General features: G+C 33.3%; 2 protein-coding genes across 2 annotated transcripts; one reads left to right on the top strand and one right to left on the bottom strand.

Moving 5' to 3' along the window:
- Positions 1–208: 208 nt before the first annotated feature.
- LOC109148069 (photosynthetic NDH subunit of lumenal location 1, chloroplastic) lies at positions 209–2605 on the bottom strand. Its single transcript, XM_019295823.1, has 8 exons — positions 2382–2605; positions 2208–2298; positions 1801–1887; positions 1641–1711; positions 1247–1369; positions 1074–1145; positions 881–977; positions 209–463 (listed from the first exon to the last, which is right to left on the bottom strand). Exons 1-8 carry the CDS (start codon positions 2433–2435, stop codon positions 360–362), a joined length of 699 nt encoding a protein of 232 aa, XP_019151368.1. The 5' UTR covers positions 2436–2605; the 3' UTR covers positions 209–359.
- Positions 2606–11265: 8660 nt separating this feature from the next.
- On the top strand, positions 11266–12669 carry LOC109148068. Its single transcript, XM_019295822.1, has 3 exons — positions 11266–11600; positions 11713–11782; positions 11859–12669. Exons 1-3 carry the CDS (start codon positions 11366–11368, stop codon positions 12484–12486), a joined length of 933 nt encoding a protein of 310 aa, XP_019151367.1. The 5' UTR covers positions 11266–11365; the 3' UTR covers positions 12487–12669.
- The last annotated feature ends 1962 nt before the right edge of the window (positions 12670–14631 follow it).

Genomic DNA, 14631 nt, shown 5'->3' with positions numbered 1-14631 from the left:
TAATTCGCGTTGTTGTAGTCGGTTCTTTTACAATTTTTCTTACATGGATGGCATAGAAATCCCAGAATAGAAGTGGAAAGGCATTCACTGTACCCTTTTGACTTAGAAAGGAGTAGACTGAACTGAGCTTATTCACTTGATTTCCTGCATAAAATGTTCTTCATTCTTGCCCTGTTATTCATCTCAGTTACATACATTAATACATATATACAGGTTTCCTGCATAAAATGTTGTTCATTCCTGCCACCCCTGTTATTCATCTCAGTTACATATATTGAATGTTGGGAGTTATAATACATATATACAGGTTGTTGTTCTCTGCCAGAAAATTGGTAAGAGAATCCATTACAATGAGAAGTTTAGATGTCTAGCAACTTGAAAGAGTCTGCCACAACTTTAAGCTTGTTTCTAAACCTTCTCCATCTCCTTTCATTTGCTCCAACTACCAAGGTGTAGAATCTCCCTGCTCAAAATATGGGAATTAAAATGTGTACTTCATCCCAAACTTTAGTATTAGAACAAGTCTTGTGTGAGAATGTCTGACCGTGAGATGTATAATATTTTTTAGTTAAAATGTAATACTCTGTATTTTTTATGAGTGCATAGAAAAATGTTACTGGTACATTTTAACTAAAAGTATTGTATATCTCATGTGAGACGTCTTACACAAGACTTTTAGTATTGAAGAATAAATTTTGTGTGAGACTGTCTCGTCATAAGATGTATAATACTTTTTAGTTAAAACGTATTATGACTGTTAAGCATATAATATATAAACATAATGTAGTCTAACTATCAGTTTAGGATTTTAGTTGAGACGGGAGCATAGACAAATAATGTGTAATTCAGAGAGAGAGAGAGAGAGAGAGAGAGAGTATACCATTTCCAACAGCTATGGTTGCAAATGCGGCTCTTGAAAAGTTTACAGAAGTGAGTACATATTCAAAGGTGCAGTAGTTTTTGCCTTCTATAGTTTTCTGTACAAAGTCAATATATACTTTCTGCAATCAATGCTTATTCATTCCCAAAAAATGGAGAAAAAGGAATGAAGAAGAAGAAGAAGAAGAACATACTTCCTGAACATCCATTATGGTTGCTACTTGACTTGGAGCTGCATAAACATGTGTAACTAGCCTGTACACTGTCTGTAATACAGTTAACAAAAAAACAAAGTTAATTAAGACATTAGAAGTTCATAATAAATTGAAAGAAAAATCTAAAAAATAACAAAAATTAATGTCATCACCTCTTGTATTGGACCCAAATCATGGATGTCTGACTGCTCAGTTGGTATAAAATTCACCCTAACATTTTGCAACTGTAAATGTCTGTCCTTAAATGCAGAATCATGCCCTCTAAAATCAAAGTCCTGCCCAGAAACACACATCTTAATTATTCTGTTTTTTTGAATGACGAGGGAAACCCACATTTACTATCTGAGGTTATGCGCTAAGCCGCTAAGTAAGACCTGCCTCATGACCTTAGCTTGCCCATAGTTGGCTTACTCGAACCATAAAAGTTAAAAGGCCGCTCCTGAGAGTTAAACTTGGAACCTTGTGGTTACCAAATCAACTGTCTACCTTGGTTGGGTTGCCCCGATATTTTAATTATTGACACTATGATATAAGGTGAAGACTTACTGTCCAATCTGAAGGATAGTAATAGGCATAACCATCTTCTTTGTCAACAAAAGCTGAAAATCTCTCTGGCACTGGTGTACACATCCAAGAAACACAAATCGAATCAAAGAAAATTTCTCCATGAGATTACACCTAATGTGATGTTGTTAAGACTCTATACCTTCAGCCAAGAGGGGATTTGCAGGGAGCAAACTTAATGAAGACAATGCTCCTAGTCCCAATAACAGTGGCCTTCTCTTACAATTCCCTATCATAATTAAACAAGAATAACATAAATTCAAAAACCCATTCTTAAAATGCTGAAATTTATCTGCCAAGCAGGAGGTATTCTTGCCCACAAAGTCGAAATTCCCTTGCTAGCTACCAGGCCCCACACCCCGACCAGACAAAATAGTGGAGAGGTAAATCAAGTACTCAACGATTCATTAGGTGAAAGGGCCAATGCATGTTGCCCACAAAGAGCCCGTCACATTAGGGATGACTCTCGGGGTTCAATTTTGTGTTCTTATCCACAATCTACTATTCATGAACTAATTGAGCAGTAAGATGTATTCTTAGTATTCTTACTGGATTCATCAGGAGAGGTGTTGTCCTTTGAGGATGATACTATGATGTTCTGGGGAGCCAATGAACAAGGTTTTGGTGTTGCCCTATTTATCTGCAATTCAGTCTCAGCAATAATCAAGAGAAATATGTAAAAGAAAAGTTCAAGAATGTAAAATGGTAATTATATATACTGACTCTTTTTGGTAAGGCAGATGAAGCCACAGGCAGTGAGAGTGATGAAGCTGCCATTTCTTTATCTTAGCAGAAAGAGATGCAGCTCCTAATGATATATGGATAGTATAGTGTGAACTTTTGACTGATTTTTTTTTTTTTCATTATTTTTGAGAAATATTAGCATTATTTGCTTTTTGCCTTTTGCTGTGAACTTGGATAAGATGGGAATGAAATGAGAGGAAGAGGTTTCATACTTGTGTGATGTTGGGCTTTATGGGAAATTCACAAATATAAGATGGTTGGATTAGGAACAGCTGTTGTTATACCATGGACCAGGGTCCACCTTGCAAGGTGGACCCGAGTCCAAAATACATAATTTATATATTAAATGTTTACAATTTACATGCTAAATATTCACAATTTACCTTTTACAAAATTGTGAACATTCAATATGTAAATTGTGAATATTCAGTAGATAAATTGTATATTTTGGATCAGAATTCACCTTACAAGGTGTACCTGGGTCCACACAATAATTTGTCTAGGAACAGGTCTTGGGCCCTACTCTAGATGTTATTAGAATATCAAATCATAAATCAAGAAAGGTCCCCACCAAAAAAAAAAAAAAAAAAAAAAAATCTCAAGAAAGACATTAATAACTCGAATTTGTAAAAAAAAAACTATGGTATTAATCCATCTACAAAGGTGTCAACTAGGATCTGACCGAAATTCGAATCCATAAAAAAAAAAAAAGTACGGTACATAAAATAAAAAAATTATAGCACATAAAAAATAAATAAAAATAAAACAGAGAAAAGTATTTTTTGTCTAGAAATAAAATAGTAATTTTAGTCGCTCAATTTTATCATTGTTGACAAGTAATCCAAATATGCTTATACCTAAAGGCTACAAATTTTATTCTTGCCTATATGTACCTCTCAGTTGTGCCTCGCCTATTGCATCTCACAAGGTCTTCCTAGTAAAGTTTATCTCTCATGTGTGATTTGCAAGTTATTACATAAGTACGAGGTTTACTTAGCGCACAACCTTAGATAGTATATGCAATTTACACATTGCACCCTTTCTGCCTCATAAAAAATAAAATTATTAATCTTTCAATTTTTTTGACTTGACAATTTCGCCCCCTCTTTTCATGATTTGACGAGTTTAATTACTTTCTCGACTTGTTAACAAAGATTAATTTAATGATTTAAAATTATAAATTACAATTCTATATATCTGTAATTTCGTATGTTGATTAACTGACTGTACACGTGGCATACAAATGTGAGATTTTAATGGTCTTCATTAGTAAGAAATCAAACCTTATAAAAAATTGAATGATGAAGTTAATTAATAATTAAAGGATTTAAATTAAATTACTATTTCGTATATAAATATATAGAAGAGTTTTGCACCAGAGATATTGGCAACCAATTCAGATGCCAGTATGGGGGTTACAGCGACAATATAATGCGACATGATGAGTTTGGGAACAATGAAATACTTTAAGGGGGCGTTTGGTTCAGGTTATATTATATAACCAAGGGAATGTGACATTCCCGAGCTTACATTCCTATGTTTGGTTCATTTTCTCTGAGGGAATATAACATTCCCAGGGAATGTAACATTCCCTCCACATAGGATTTTGAAGGGAATGTGATTCCCTTCATTTTGTTAGGTAATGTAAGATAACCTTGCATATTTATGAATTTTGTCATTTTAATTCTAATTATTTAAAGATATATATTTTATGTTAGCTTATTATTATTATTAATATGATACCGTTATCTTATTTATTTAATTTAATGATTAAATTTATTAAAATATATGAAAATATGTTAAGGATATTAGATATATATATATATATATATATATATATATATATATATATATATATATATATATATATATATATATATATATATATATAAAGATAACCCTAAACCAAACATGATAATATTACATACCTCAATTTTAACCAAACACGGGAATCTAACATTCCCAGTAATCTAACATTCCCAGCAATCTAACATTCCCTAAGGTAATCTTACATTCCCTAAGGTAATCTAACATTCCGTGAACCAAACGGCCCCTAAAGATATGAATATATACATGGGATTTAGTGAAAGTTTTGTCAACTTACGTTAATAAGGAATAGAAACATCATAAGCTATTGTGGATGTTGCAAATAAAGTCTCGTGAAAGACAGATCCCAAAAGTTAAATCGTAGGGTCTTTCACACCCTGATCTGATAAAAAATTTAAGAAGATGTAAATTACGGTAATTTTATTCAATGGCTCAGACAGTATACAAGAGATCTGTTCATTTTAAGTATAATTTCAGCATTGCGTGTCACTCTCGAAGTTCGAATATTGGCCTCTTCTCGATCTCAAATACTATCTACTGAACCAGTAAGCTAAGTCTGTGCAGAAAAGATTGGTGGTCCCAAAACTCACAGGATGAGTGTATGGCAAGAAATGGATGTTTGTGAAGAATGTAATAATATCTCATATCTGTAATCCTAAAATAACATTTCCACTTCTGAACCGTCACGGCACACCTACCACTTATTCGCATACCAACTTACCATAATCTCAATATAAATTCCATTGAGGTCAAAGCTAGCTTGCATTGTTATTATTCTCATTTTTAATATCTCAAACAACTTATTATATTCCGAAAAGATCAAGTATTATAGTTGTTTAATTAGTATGGAAGATTTGACATTGGGGATTGGATTATTAGCTAGGTTTAAGAGTTTCTATAATGAGACCAGACATCTATTTTTACTAAAATTCAAGGTTGCAAAAAACGTTAGGCACTCCCTAGGTGTCGATTTTTTATTTTTTATTTTTTATTTTTAAAAAAATTAAACTAAAAATTGTAAAATTCACTAATAAAACATAAGGTTTCTCTAGTTTTTTCTTACAAACTATTTATTTAAGTAGTTATAAAGTAGTTTAAAATATTGTTGAAACCATCTAAATAGATAAAAAAAAAAAAAAAAAAACTAAAATTAAGAGCAAAAGAAACATTTTTGGAGAAATTAGAGGGTCAAACCGCCTTTGACCGTTTGCGGTGGATAGCTCTCAAAAAAATACGCAATTTGAAAAAAAAAAAAAAACTTGTCCAAAACGAACAACCGAGACAAAACTTATGCTTTCCCGAACTTTTAACACTTTACAACACAAAAAAAATAATAATAAAAAATAAATAAATAAACGGCCGAACCAGCCGACTAGACGGTCTAGGTGGCCGCCTAGACCGCCTGACCACCTAGACCGCGTAGCCGGCCGGCTGCGAAGGAGGCCGATTCCGACCTTTCTCGCGGTGGTCGGCGGGTGCCTAACCTGCTAAAATTATGTTTGAATGCCGTGGGTGGAGAATAGTTAGGGTAGTGGATGGAGAGGAACAAAGAGCAAGGGATGTGATCAATTAGTTTCAATAGAGTAGTATTGACTTCTCAACGCTCCCAACTAAAAGTTAGGCATTCGATTTTCGAAAAACAATTGTCTTTTACTTGTGAGAGATTAAAGTCAAGTTCTTTTTCACTTTCTCATAAATGAATGAATATTTACACAAGAGGGCAACTTCTAGCCAAGTTCCAAGTTTAACTTCCCGTGGGACTTGTATATTAACTTTCTTAGTTTGAGCTGGGAGACCAAAATTAGTTTAACTCCTTATGATCATTTGTTGTTTAGGGTCACAAAACATACTTCATTTATAGCGCACCTTCATATAGCATATGTGGATTTTTATGTAAATTTTTTTTTTTTAAAGAATGTTTGTACCGAGGGGTTGGCATGACCACCTATGTCAACGAGCCTCACCCATTGACTTTTGTACGAGTCACAAGGCATGATTCACCTATAATGCACCTTCAGATAGCGGATGTGGACTTTTCTATAAATATTTTTTTAAAAGAACGTTTGTACCAGGGGTGGGCATGACGCCATGACTGCCTATGTCAACGGGCCTTATCCATTGACTTTTGTACAAGTCACAAGGCGGGATTCATCTATAATGCACCTTCAGATAGCGGATGTGGACTTTTCTATAAATATGTTTCTAAAAGAACGTTTGTACCAAGGGGTGGGCATGACGCCATGACTGCCTATGTCAACGGGCCTTACCCATTGACTTTTGTACGAGTCAGAAGGCGGGATTCATCAATAATGCACCTTTAAATAGCGGATGTGGACTTTTCTATAAATATTTTTCTAAAAGAACGTTTGTATGTACCAAGGGGTGGGCATGACGCCATGATTGCCTATGTCAATGGGCCTTACCCATTGACATTTGTACGAGTTACAAGGCGAGATTCATCTATAATGCACCTTCAGATAGTGAATATAGACTTTTCTATAAATATGTTTTTAAAAAAATGTTTGTACCAAGGGGTAAGCATGACGCCGTGACTGCCTATATCAACTGGCCTTACCCATTGACTTCTGTACGAGCATAAACATGTATTCCTAGACAACCAGGTTACACCCCCTTCTTCTGCTTAATTTGGCATTGTTGGACTAGCTTGGTGACGTGCACTTCATTAGAATGTATAAACCCTTTGAATATATTTAATCAAATAGTTGTAATATTATATATATATATATATATATATATATATATATATACTATATTTAAAAAAATAAAAAAAATTACACCTTAATTTTGAGACCTCAATTGCCTATCCTAAAATTTTAATGAAAGAAATATATTGTGAAAGTGACCCATCTCAGCATCTGCTTACAAATTCCTCAAAAATATATAGAAGAAATAAGATACTCCGTTTATCTGATTTTATGTGTTTAGTTTAATTAATGAGACTTGATTGATATAATTTTGAATTTAATTTTTCATAATATTAAATTTTTTTTAGTATATAAAATTTATATATATTTAAAAACTAAATAAAAAGTATTACAAACCAAAAAAAATTAAAAATAACTAAGAACTAATAAAGAAAATAAGCAATGAAGAAATAATTAATTTGATTAATAAATAATAAATCTGACAAGAAGAAGTATTAACTTTTCTTAGAATAATCAATCAATTAAATCATATCACAAGATTACATTATATACTAATCATATCAAACAAATTACTCCCCATAACAAGGAAGTTTTTTTTTTTTTTTTTTTTTTTTAAAGGTAGCCATGACATCATCTCCTGATTGTGGCTTTCAAAACCCACTTTCACGGGGCAGTTTTTGACTTTGGGAATTGTAAGCTTTGGAACTTTCTAAGTCTGCTTCGGTCCGCGAGCTTCCGGTCCCCCCTCATTGCAAGTACTTATTGGTGTTATTGCACCCAAAATAAAATAATAAATGCATTTTTTTAAAGAATTTTATTAGAAGAAAAAAATTGTAATTTATTTTTTCAATCCGAGCAAGTATAATATTATTCTATACAAGCATTATATTAGGTCATATGGATTATAATTTAAAAAAATCGAGTTATCATATGTAATAATAATAATATTTTTTTTTAATGGTACTAGTAAAATGGATATATAGTGTTATTACATAGTGTTATAGTGTACTCTATTATTATGTTAATTTTTTTCGAATTTTTTGGAAATGTTTTTTTTTTTAAATGCTAGAACACATTATGCGGACGTGCATGAGCGCTGGGTAGTTTTCAACTAGCAACCACTATGTTTTTTTTTTTTTTTTTTTTTTTTTTTACATTTTCTCTCTCTTCTAAAAAGTTAGAAAAAATATTTTTTTTTAAAATTATAAATCACCATTAATCTTGCTATTAACAAAGTGAAGCTAAACTTGATGGCATTATTAAAGAATGATGATGCAACATATAGCGGTGGAAGTAACAGTTCAACCTACTCCAATAATTATGGTCAATGATGACAATTAAAATGTTAGAACCCGTGATCAACGAAAAATACATAATAGTAACACGTACTATTTAAAAACATTATGAATATGAGAATATCAATAAATTATTAGTACTGAGATTACTCGTTTTTCTTTCTTTCATCTAATTAATAAGAAGTACATGACAAAAAAACACTATTTTAAATGGATTAGATTTTCAAACTTTTTTTTTTTTTTTTTGGAGAATTCTATATATGGCTAAAAATTAGAATAAGCTGATAGATGTTTAGATTTATATGTGTTGTCTAGTTTTGTTGTAATATTCTTATTCTTTTAAAATGTTGAATCCCCAACATTAAGAGCCTCATATCTCGGCCCGACATAGCTTTGTTGTTATATCCTAAGCTAATAAAATGTTGGCTGTTGGCCCTACAACACCTCTCTTCTCCGTATCATTGTGTTCTGGAATGTGATTTCTCATCCCGTAATCTCTCCCATATGTCTCTTTTGTATATGATGGATTAGCATAGCATCCAACAACCTATATATAGCTAAACAAACTTAACTTTCCTTACCAAAGTTTCAAGTTTAAACTTTGTAACCAAAACAGAGAAATTCTCCGATATAGAGTGTAATTGACCGGCTCAAATCAAGAAGGTTGGGGTTTGAACTTGTGACCTTGTGGTTACAAGTTTGTATCCTTAGCAATCTTGACGGGAGTTACCCCCACGTATAAAGTATGTTCCAAGGCCCCATGGATGGGAACGGTCTATTGGCCTAATTGGTTTGAGCCGATCAGCTATAGGCAACATAGATTGGTTTACCAGCCTCCTTGTGATTCTTTGCCAATTAAGATTACAAATTGGGATTCACCCAAAATACACATTCTAGTAACAATTGCAAACTTTATCATAAATCATAGGATCGGAGTATGTAGACTATAGTATCCTAGTGGCTAGTGTATAGTACTAGTACAATGAGTAGGCATATCTTCCTGCAATTTGACTTATAGTCTAAGTATTCAATTCTCAGGGTTTGCTTCTCGTGTTGTTCATCAAAACATGACAATTAAGGTTCACGTAGCAGCCTCGTGATAAATAATTTAATTAAGTTAGTGCTCCGATCCTCCTGATCCAATCATCTTTCTAATCTTAGCTTCTAGTTCAAACTTGAAAGTTAAATCCAATCCTGTGGAAACCATATGATGGCATGAGATTATTGCACAAGATTATATTCCTTCAAATCATCTTTCAAGTCCATCTTGTGATTATTTTAGTATGTTTTTCATTTATAAGTTTAAATCACAAAATTAAGGGCGTATTATATACTATACTTTTATTTTGCAGGTGGTGATGATAAATCATGTGATGTGTTGATATACCTCAATTGGTCTATTATGTCTCCAAATCTATACTTCAAATTTATTTATTTTTGATCTGTGGTTGAATTTGATTTGAACTCTACACTTTATATTTGCTGACAAAGTAAAATTTTATAAACTTATTTTAAGTTAGTTGATCAGTTGAATTATGTCCGGAGACTTATGAGTGTGGTGACATTTTTTCAGCTACAATATGAGATATAATTGCTAGATTCAACTATATAAATGATAATTATACGTCACTCAAAGATTTATACTCAAAATTATGTTCATTTATATTGCTTTATTTTATGATCCAGTGACAGTTGCAACATTAAGTAAAATATTATAAATTCAATTCTAATATATTCAATGCTATTGTCAAGGACATGTGGTCTAGTGGCACCAAGTTGCTCTCTCGGCCCACCTCAATGAAGGCGAAATTGACTCTTTGTGCTTCAGTAGGTTGAGAAAGTAGTTATGAACAGATACTGCATTGTAACAGAGTCAGTAGTACTCAAAAAAAAAAAAAAAAAATCAACGGTTGATAAAGGAAGAAATTGTATGGCAACTACGCAATTATGGAAGGACGATCAAGGTCAACCTAAATTAGCTCTTACCCCTAAATTATCGTTCTCCTTTCTAAAATCACTTTCCAATCTCATTTTTTTGAAAGCCAACCAATAAGTGATTGTATTAATGAAGCAAAGCTGCAATAGAGTCAGGAGGGATTGAATCCCATACCATAAATTGGTCCTGACCAAAAGCTAGAGAAGCTAAAACATGCGCATGTGATCAAATAACCTGCCTAGAAACATAACTTAATGAACAATAAGTAAATAAAGCCATCAACGACCTACATTGGTCCACTGTGACCCCCGCATAATTAAGACATTATAGTCGTTGGCTCCTGGCGCACGGCACTCCAGAGTTGCAAACAATCCGTGAGTAGATCCACATCCACTATATTCCTTTCGAGCAGCCAGGATAGAGCCTCCTTACAAGCTAAGGCTTCTGCCATAAATGGTGAGAAGCAAGTTGGTAGCCTTCCATCTCGCGCCGCCATAAACGTTCCATTCGGCAAGAGTAGCACCATATCTCATTAATTACCCTATCTCACCAAAAATACAGAATTACCATATAGATCCCGATTATCATATACTCTACTTATTTCTCCACTATAGAAAGCCTTAGTCAATCAATCATCTACATCTCTCTAGAGAACACAAATTATACATGTACAAGCTACGTACAGAATATAATGGATGATTTAATACTGCCAAAAAGGTCCGTGATTTTCACCATTCGATTTCCACATTAAAAATATTGCGTGTCTATTTATTTTGTTTCTTCTCCATAGTTTATCTATTATTTATTCAATATATCATGTTGGCATGTCATTTGACTACTCTGATGGTCAATAAAACTAACAATTATTAAATTACACTATTTTATTTTTTATTTAAGAAATATCAAACTTTTTTACACGACACCTATCAAATTAAATTATACGGAGTAATAGACTTGCTGATCACATTCCCTATTCATAATTCCTCTTTTTTTTTTTTTTTTTTTTTTTTTTTTTTTTTTTTTTTTTAACACTCTAACCTAAGTACCTAACCAAGCAAGACCAATACAAATAAATAAAATTACACCGGATTTGTAGCTAACCCACACTTTTCCTTATACTAACCGAATATACCCGCCACCCATCCCCAAAAACCTTACTGCGTATTTCACTCGCTATATATACCATCTCTCTCCTGCATAATTCATCGCTGTCCTTGATAGCTCGAATCTCAAGCATTGATGGCGGCGAATTCGAGTTCCAGAGGGAGCACGGAGCTTCTGTTACCGAAGAAATGGAACAGCGATAGAGAAACCAGCCCCGAGAGAACTGTAGTATGGACTGAACCGAAATCCTCGTCGTCGAAGACCGAGAAGAGAGTTCCGGTGATCTATTATCTCTCCAGAAATGGCCAGTTCGAGCATCCGCATTTCATCCAAGTTCCACTCTCTTCCCCTGAAGGCCTCTATCTCAAAGGTAATCCAAATCCTACTCGCATATTGTGGATTTTATCGCATAATTGCGTTCCGGATTTGAGAAATTCTGAGATTGTTGTTCTAATTTACGTTTTTTATTGTGGTATAATAAGATGTGATAAATAGACTGAATGTTCTGAGAGGAGAAGGCATGGCGTCTATGTTCTCGTGGTCTTCGAAGCGGTGAGTTTTTTTTAGCTGATCGAGAATGAAGGATGGATTATTTGAAGCAATACATTGATTTGATCGTTTTGAGCAGGAGCTACAAAAATGGATACGTTTGGCATGATCTATCGGAGGACGATTTGATATATCCTGTGAACGGTCGAGATTACGTTCTGAAAGGATCGGAGCTTCTTCCGAGGTCGGTGAGCTTCCGAATGTGCGAAACGGCGTCGAAGACGGAGAATTCCGGCGAGATTCACAAATTACCGGCGTCGATCGCGGAGAGGAGGACAAGGAATCAGTCCTGGGACTCGTTCGATAATCCACAAAACGACTACAGAGCAATGTACAAATCCGAGTCGAGCAGAGAATTCTCGGCAAAATTCGCGGCGGAAGTTGGGACGCAGAAGGCGGAGAGTCGGCTGGGGCCGGGGGGACGAGGAGGGAGGACGAGAGAGGCGGCGCAGGGGAGCAAGAGTGTGGAGCTGAGCAGAGAAGAGCTGCCTTCACCGCCATCCATATCTAGCTGGGAGTATACGGACGGCGTGAGTAGATCAGGAAACGTTCATCGACGTACTCTCACGAGAGATCTCACGGCTGAGAATGATCTTTCGAGTGGGAGAGTAAAGGCTTCACGTGTCGTGATGCACCTGATTACCTGTGGATCCTCCACTACAGTTGACTCGGCTCTTACAAAAAGCAAAAGCAGGAACAAGTTTTGAGGAGTTTTTGGTCAATTTCGTTGGTTTTTATTTTGAGGTGATACTTGAAGAATGGTTCTATAAGCTCAAAAGTAGTGGTCTTGGTACATAAATGATTTTACCTTTAGTAACTCTAAGCTTGTCCATGATTTTTAGCTGTATAATCACCACCTCTTGAAGAAAAAGAAATTAAATTCATCTTATTCGCCACTCAAGAAAATAGGAGAATAGTATATATACTGTTTAAAAACTAAATCTCTTAATTGAGTTGAACACTGGTATCTTGTGTACCATTTTACATTTAAGTTGTAATCAAGCTTTTCCTCCAATGTCTACTAATAATTCTTGCAAAAAATTTACTATTGTTTTGAATCTATATATTGTATAAGACGATATTTGTGTATGTAGTTTTTATTTTGACAAGAATTAATTATTAATGAATTCAATTATGCAGTTACTTCAATTAGTTTGGTATTTTGAGTTAACCTCATTTATCCATCTTAATTTGTCTTAGTATTCATAAGATCGATGAAAGTTTTTGTTAGTCTTGTATAACTACTTGAATCCAATTCAATAATTTATTGTCCAATTATATACTTTGTATGTATTATAAGATCATATTTGATTATTTTCTTTCCTGATCTCTTCGGCTAATACTTAAACAAACATACATAATACACGCAGTGCTTAATTAAGTATATTCTTTTAGATAAATAGAACCTTAATTTAAAAATTTGTGTGACTTAGATAAATTAATGGGGACATATATATTTTGGTAGGGTGTTGCATAACAGAAACAAAAGTTGGGAATGGGATATAATGTAGGTGGTGAGGGTCGCTGAGTGCAGTGTAATGATTGAGTTGGATTTGGATGCTCGAAATGCAAGAAAGAAGGGAGAGATATATGGAACAAATGGATGAAGATAGCTTGTCTTTCACAGTGCTTTTGGTCCAACTGGCGTAAGAGTCAAATCTAAGCTTGTGCGCAATGCGATTAAGACATCTTTATTATTATTTTAGCCTTTTAATTAAATTTAAACATTATTGCTTTTTTTATTTCACTTTTATTCTTTTTGGTGTAAATCATAATGTGATTCGGGTTTTTCTTTATCCATTTAACAGTTCAGATAGATCCGGTAAACTCATTTACCACTTGAGCTACCCTTTTGAGTTTATTTCATTTCTATTATAGTTCTCCATGTAATACTCTTTTTTTTTTTTTTTTTTTTTTTTTTTTTTTTTTGTGGGACGGGGTTACTTGGAGTAGTATACGATTGACCCTAGAAAACTAATTTAATCAATAATTAAGAATGAGATTTGCTATCTATGTAATCAAGTCATCAAATTTATAAATTATTTCTATTTTAAACCCTTTCCAACTTAAAACATCAAATTCTGCACCAAATTTTATATCAAAATTAAATATTCTTAATATATTGTTACACCAAATTTTATTCAATCTCAAATCAATTTACACCAAATTTTATTCATGCACTATAATCATTTGTATTCTCATAAATTAAAATTTTTTCTTTAATTTTGTTAATATGAAATATAATTTACTCAACTTAATTTTGTTGAAATTATATTTTATGTAATTTAATTTTTTATGAATATATATTCAATATTAGTTATGTTTTAATCATCTTAATGAGTATGTAACTTTTAGCTTAATGGCACTTCCGTGGCTTTCTCAAATAGAATGTTACAAGTTTGAACTCTAATAAAATATTGACTCATAGTGCTTAATAGAAATAAAGTAGGTTGTCAAGCACCTTGTGTTTAGATGATATGTAGTGACCTCTTTCATGTAGGAGGTCATGAGATCGAGCTTTAGTGGAGGCGTTGTTAACTTTTTGTGCTTCATTAGGTTGAGAAAGTATGTTTAAACAGATACTACAATGTAATAGAATGCATTAAAAAAAAAATAGAGTAGCCTTATTATTTTTGCAGCCCAATTTATATTTACTCATAAAAAAAAAAAAAGTGTTTGCTATTGTCAAACTTATTGGAGTACTCTGTGTTGGTGTTTGGACTTGTAAAGGCTCGACAACTCTACACCCATGACTCGCAACACGAACATAATTAAAACGTCAAAGCCGGAATAAATTTATTGGAAAAGCGAAAATTTCAAGCAAAAAACAACATAAGAGGTACAATGTAAGG

This window comes from Ipomoea nil, unplaced genomic scaffold (genome assembly GCF_001879475.1).
Source record: "Ipomoea nil cultivar Tokyo-kokei standard unplaced genomic scaffold, Asagao_1.1 scaffold2036, whole genome shotgun sequence".
Taxonomy (NCBI): Eukaryota; Viridiplantae; Streptophyta; class Magnoliopsida; order Solanales; family Convolvulaceae; genus Ipomoea; species Ipomoea nil.
The sequence above is the reverse complement of the archived record's forward strand: the minus strand, read 5'-3'. Positions and strand labels throughout refer to the sequence as shown.

Coding starts and splice junctions, on each gene's coding strand:
- LOC109148069 (XM_019295823.1), bottom strand. CDS start 2,435: ATGGCAGCTTCATCACTCTCACTGCCTGTGGCTTCATCTGCCTTACCA. Junction 2,299..2,381: donor CATCTGCCTTACCAAAAAGA/GTCAGTATATAT, acceptor ACTGAATTGCAG/ATAAATAGGGCAACACCAAA. Junction 1,370..1,640: donor ACTATCCTTCAGATTGGACA/GTAAGTCTTCAC, acceptor GTTTCTGGGCAG/GACTTTGATTTTAGAGGGCA.
- LOC109148068 (XM_019295822.1), top strand. CDS start 11,366: ATGGCGGCGAATTCGAGTTCCAGAGGGAGCACGGAGCTTCTGTTACCG. Junction 11,601..11,712: donor TGAAGGCCTCTATCTCAAAG/GTAATCCAAATC, acceptor TGGTATAATAAG/ATGTGATAAATAGACTGAAT. Junction 11,783..11,858: donor TTCTCGTGGTCTTCGAAGCG/GTGAGTTTTTTT, acceptor CGTTTTGAGCAG/GAGCTACAAAAATGGATACG.